This window comes from Brassica oleracea, chromosome C2 (genome assembly GCF_000695525.1).
Source record: "Brassica oleracea var. oleracea cultivar TO1000 chromosome C2, BOL, whole genome shotgun sequence".
NCBI classification, from domain to species: Eukaryota; Viridiplantae; Streptophyta; class Magnoliopsida; order Brassicales; family Brassicaceae; genus Brassica; species Brassica oleracea.
Window position 1 is genome coordinate 14,370,173 of NC_027749.1, and position 5,540 is coordinate 14,375,712.

The following is a 5,540-nucleotide window of genomic DNA, read 5'->3' on the forward strand; positions in this document are numbered from 1 at the left end:
AAGGTGGACGATAAAGAAGTCCATTTAGTCCTGAGATAGACGATGCAGAAGTCTTGTTTTAGACACTGATCTGATTGGTCCATAAGAAGGACGATGAAAAAATCCTTTGATTTTGGTTTATTTTATAAGCCCAAAGAGGGGTTATTTGGTTTTGTTGATTTGTTTTTAAGACAGGTTATGTTTTACACATGGTGGTACACGCATATCACAGCAACATCATCCAAGATTTTGTGTGTGTATTTGAGGTCAATGACTCAATATGTTCGATCAGATTGTGGCATGGCCGATGGTAAAGAAGAACCAACTATCATGTTCGAGGACAAAGCATATTATGCCCAAGATCTTCATCACCCACGGATTGCAGAAAATTGGAGAGGTCCAAGGGACCTTCAGTAATGTCCAAATCAGAGGAAGTAATGTGTGTTGTACTCTTTTTCCTTCACCATGGTTTTGTCCCAATTGAGTTTTCCTGGTAAAGTTTTAATGAGGCAACATTAAAGCACATTACAAGTTCTAAATGGTTATCGCATCAAAGGGGTAATGTTATGAACCAGATTGTGGATGGCTCATAACCAAGAGATTATATTATGATTTGTAATATTTTCATTTATCTATGACGGTGTAATCTCCTATATAAAGAACTAGAACTTCTATGTTATGAATAAAGATAGACTTTTCCGTTATTTTTACGGCATCTACTCATTTGTTTGTTTTTAAAAAGAGATGAAAGCTAGCATTAATGGATATGGGCCCACAAATAATAAAAGCCCAATACTAAATCTGAAATGTCAGCTGACGCGGCAATTATGTCCACCTGTTATTGTTCCTAGCGTTGTGATTGGTTATCAGAAACTCTGTGACGTTTCTTTCAAAGGAAGCACAAAAAGAGCTGTGAGATTGAGATTGAGAGATCATCGAAAGCAAAGCCATGGACGCCATTGATTCCGTCGTGGATCCTCTCAGAGACTTCGCTAAGGATAGCATTCGTCTCGTTAAGCGTTGTCACAAACCAGATCGCAAAGGTACCATACTTTTGATTCTTCATGATATCTTGCTAGATCTGTGTGTTTGGCTTTCTGACGATGGTTTTGATTTTGCGGTTGTTTTTGTAGAATTCACGAAAGTTGCTGTTCGTACAGCGATTGGGTTCGTTGTGATGGGATTCGTTGGCTTCTTTGTGAAGCTCATCTTTATTCCAATCAACAACATAATCGTCGGTGCCACTTAGTTATGTGAATGATGATGATTTTCCTATTCATCACAATAGTTAAGTTGATTGGATCAGAGCATTAGTCCTTGTTTGTGTTTCATTGTCCCATCATGCCTCTCCTGTGATTGATTCATAAAAAGTGTTTGATCAGATTGAAAATTAGCATGAGATTACGAATGTGAGAAACCTACTTGTAATTCTTTCAGTTGCTACTTTTGTGAAAATTTTAATTTTTTATATTTTGGTTTCTATCATTTTGTTCTGATTTCGGTTTGGAGAAAGCTTTTATATGGTGTTGGTAAATTCAGTTTCTGAGTCTGAAGCACTTCAAATTCAATAAGAAATTGATAAATTAGATAGAAACCCTAGTTGTTTGGTTGTGAGGAAGAAATTTTTGTTTTCAGTACCTGATGATGTGAAAACTGTTGTTTGGTTTTACTTTGGGAACTACTCTTCTAAGTCTTTTTGTTTGGTGTGTTTTCAGGGATCAAAGAACAAAATGGGAGAAAGGCAAAAACTAGTTTTGAGAAATGAAAGCTAGAGCTTTTGCTGTTTTCAACAATTTGCACGTTATGTTTATGTAATCGTATTCATTTGTTTCTTTCTCTTTTTTTTTCTTTCATTTTGTTCACGACTGAAAAACTGGACTCATCTTGAATGGTAGATCAAACTAATTTAGAAACTTGTGGCGGAGGATTTCATTGAGACGCCACTATAATAATCCCAAACATATTTATAAAGAAATAAAACCAAACAGGTTCGATGGATACAAAAAAAAAGTTATAGCCAGCACGTCGGTTTAAAGGTTAGATGCACTGCATCAGGTCGCCCCGGGTAGGAGAAGATTCTTCCCTAAATCTGGAACCTCATTGTCACCACGGAACAAAGACATGCACTTAACACTGAAGACATTGGATGTATTGATACGAGGGGGCATTTATGCGTTCCAAAACCTACACATGACCTATCTTTCGCAATATGAGCTTATTATACTCATGTGAAGGAATTCTATCCTTCGTCATTACGACTCAAACCTGATCACCAGGCTGAAAGAGTAACTCACATTTGCGCTTGTGTGCTCATTCCTTATAGGCGAGGGCCTAAGTCTCCAAGTTCCGACCAACCAATTTATGCACCTCCTGGAGCGAGGTGACAAAGTCGGTAGTACCTACATGAAGACGAGTTAAGTCTTGTCTTTACTATGATTTCCGATTGGATCAACGAGCAGAGCCTGGATGTGATTCGTTTTTCCAAATACTAATTTTTGGATCTAACGAAATGTAGATTGTTTTACTATGCTTTTAGAGTGTTTTTCCTTTTTCTATTTAACTTATAATTAACTTTATTAAAGTAAAGCACAATGAGACGCAAATGTAGTCCTACCATATAATTATGCGTTAAGCCATTTTAAACACTAAATATAGAATGCGTATCGTTCATACTCAGCGAACTAAACCAAAGTTGATCCCACATGCAATTATGTTCATTGCAGTCCTTGCAAGCAAACCTTTTTGTGTATAATTAATTTATTCTACTTGAGAAAAGAGTTTGAAGAAAAGATGATGATGGCATGCAAATGGTACAGTGTGGGAACAAAATGCGACACTCATTATCAACCAAACTCGTCGACCCTTCAAAGAAAATAAAAAGAGAATATATTTTTATTAGAAGAAAAAATCATTTTATTTCAGCTTCTCTTATTTCTGGTGGTCGTGAAAAGGATGAGTCTTCCACCTACTCCAATCTGCGATTTTCATCCTTCAAATCTTATCCACATGCAATCCTTAATCTGGTCATTTTCATCTAGTTTTATGGCAATCAATTTAACAAATATCTTTTATTGTTATCATTTATTTATTATTAGAAAACGAATATATATATATATATATATACATATATATTGTAATCATTTTCATCTGCTTAGCTTATTGGTAACTTGTTTTCCAAAACTCTTTTTTCCACTGCTCGTCTCTCAACTTGGACTATGCGTGTTTTAGATAAGGATTATGAAATTTACGATTTAATAAAAGTTGGTTCCAGACTTAAATATACTAACTTACAAAGGTATTCTACAAATGTGGTTCGCTCAACTAGTTAGAGGGGTCTTAAAGCTGGTCTTTGGTCCATACAGTACATATTAAAGGTCCAGAATTTCTTGCTTACATAAAAAAACTAACAAATGTATCATAAATCTGATTTAAAAAGTTTTAAGTGTACTACAATCTTGGAATTCCTTTTATTTGATAGTTAAAAGATCAAGTTTTAGTCTGATGCTAGTAATTATTTAAGTATGCTATATTTAGCATTATACATTTATAATCTTGAAGTTTATGTCCTAATCCATAGGTTTAGACTATTTGAACCCTTAACGCTGACTAATATATTTACATTTTATAAGACATAAATATAGGGATATTATATTCCATATTCTTATCTGAAGAGATAACCTTTCTTGAAGGTTGATATTGTTTTCTTAGTCTACATCCATATGTAATGATTAAGATGCCCTTTTCTACAAGTTCACTCCAAAACTAGATAATTGTTGGGGGAGAAATGACAAATGAAAACGTGTTTAGTAACTTTGCTTACAATTAAACCATATGTGTTCGTATGTGACGGCCACATGATTTATGGTCTTCCGTACTTTTGTCTCCCTCTCAGCCTTTGCTTATTGATATCTCCCTCTGCATTAAGCTAAATCGGGTTGTAAAATTTTGACCAAATTAAGTCAGTCTCTACATATTCTGAAATAAACCGAAGTAAGGATGGTTGCATATTCTCATTGTTTAGGTTCTGAACGGCTTTGACAGTTGTGAGTCTTAAAACCCACACTACGTATTTTAGAATATTATTTGTAAATTTGAGAACAAGATCTTTTGGGTAATATTATCCTTAGAATAAAATAGATTTGTATAATGATATTAACGAGTTTACAAGTGTTTTTGAATAAAATAAGTCTAGTCTAATGAAGAACAAGATCTAAAACAAGTTCGAAGCGTTGAGGGAACTAGAGCTCGAGGTAAAGGTGATTTGATTATATAGGTGTGTAAGCGGGAATGAATATGTCTGTGTCCCCCTCTTTTCCGTTCTCCTCCCCTTATTATATACTATTTATAATCGTTAGCCTCCTCCGATATTTTCTCCCTTTTCTTGTTGCTCGATTCTTAATTTCGAAACTGCATCCATCCTCGTTAGCACAAATATCGGTACTGTTGAAACAAAATTGAGCTGATTCTATGTCCCAGTCTCGCCGACATCGAGCTTCCAAAAGCATAAATGATCTTGACCTCCTTACCTGTGGCCGACTCAAAATCCAACTCCACGAATATTGCAACTTGCCTAGGAAGTTCGTTGGTTCGATTTCGCGAAGTAAAGCCGTGATTCGTTATTCCTCTATGCGAGCTCACTTGTCATAGAGGTCAACTCAGAACGATGTGTTTCTGGGGATACACTAATGTAAAATTTGTGCCAAAATAAAGCATTGTATAGGTTTTGCATCAAATTGGATAAATAATCTTAGAGTTGATTCTTATTTTTTAGTGAAAGAGAGTTGATTCTATTTTTTTTTAATGTGATGACCCGAAATAAAAAATGATAAGATCTTTTATTTTGCATATTCATAAGCAAACATATAAAACTTCATCTTTGTTATATAAAATATAAACTATTTAGCCATTAAATACGAAGTTTACAATCAATCTTACAAATGTTTAAAATATAACACTTCTTTAACATTTAATAATGAAAAATTCTTAATCTAAAATTATATTTTCTTACATGAATTCAATTCAAATTTTATTTATCATCATCTACTTATCATAAACTATTATCTATGTATAAAATATATTAATAGTTAAAATTTAATATGTATAGTAAAATTATCTTTAATTTGGACAAATTTTTTACTTTCTTACAACAAGATATATTTTAAATTTAAGAACTAAAATTTTCTGTATCTATGTATAAATTATTGTTTTAAACTATTGTAAATGATGCTAAAATAAAAAGAATTCTTAACAGCTTGCTAGATACATTATACATAAACAAAAAGATTCCGATTTTATATAGGAAATAATCTCTGAGATTACTGTTTACATATTTAATGTTATCAAAAAAATAAAATATTTTGTTTTTTGTAAACTATGTTATCACAATATATTCACCATTCAATATATGAAGCAAGAACATTGCCAGTAATGGGATGGGATGAAGAACAGACAAATAGCTTGGTTTAACAAATACATTCGAAACTGTTTGATTTATTCATATATTCATTAACTTGGTATTTAATTATTTATACACAAAACAAGGTCTCGTTGATAGTTTGGAA

The 5,540-nt window shown here is 33.1% G+C and overlaps 1 protein-coding gene across 2 annotated transcripts; it reads left to right on the forward strand.

The window, feature by feature from the left end:
- Nucleotides 1–807: 807 nt before the first annotated feature.
- On the forward strand, nucleotides 808–1,911 carry LOC106324975 (protein transport protein Sec61 subunit gamma-1). 2 transcript variants are annotated; one of them, XM_013762980.1, is made up of 3 exons: nucleotides 808–1,022; nucleotides 1,113–1,266; nucleotides 1,695–1,911. In XM_013762980.1, the coding sequence occupies exons 1-2, from the start codon at nucleotides 929–931 to the stop codon at nucleotides 1,226–1,228; spliced, it is 210 nt and encodes a 69-aa protein (XP_013618434.1). In that variant the 5' UTR covers nucleotides 808–928; the 3' UTR covers nucleotides 1,229–1,266; nucleotides 1,695–1,911. The 2 variants fall into 2 exon arrangements, with proteins under 2 accessions (XP_013618434.1, XP_013618435.1); XM_013762981.1 differs by having other exon boundaries at nucleotides 1,113–1,228.
- Nucleotides 1,912–5,540: the final 3,629 nt, after the last annotated feature.

What these genes read in the sequence shown, in the direction of transcription:
- LOC106324975 (XM_013762980.1), top strand. Translation starts at nt 929, where the DNA reads ATGGACGCCATTGATTCCGTCGTGGATCCTCTCAGAGACTTCGCTAAG. An exon ending in TCACAAACCAGATCGCAAAG is followed by an intron (nt 1,023 to 1,112) that starts GTACCATACTTT and finishes TTGTTTTTGTAG; the next exon opens with AATTCACGAAAGTTGCTGTT.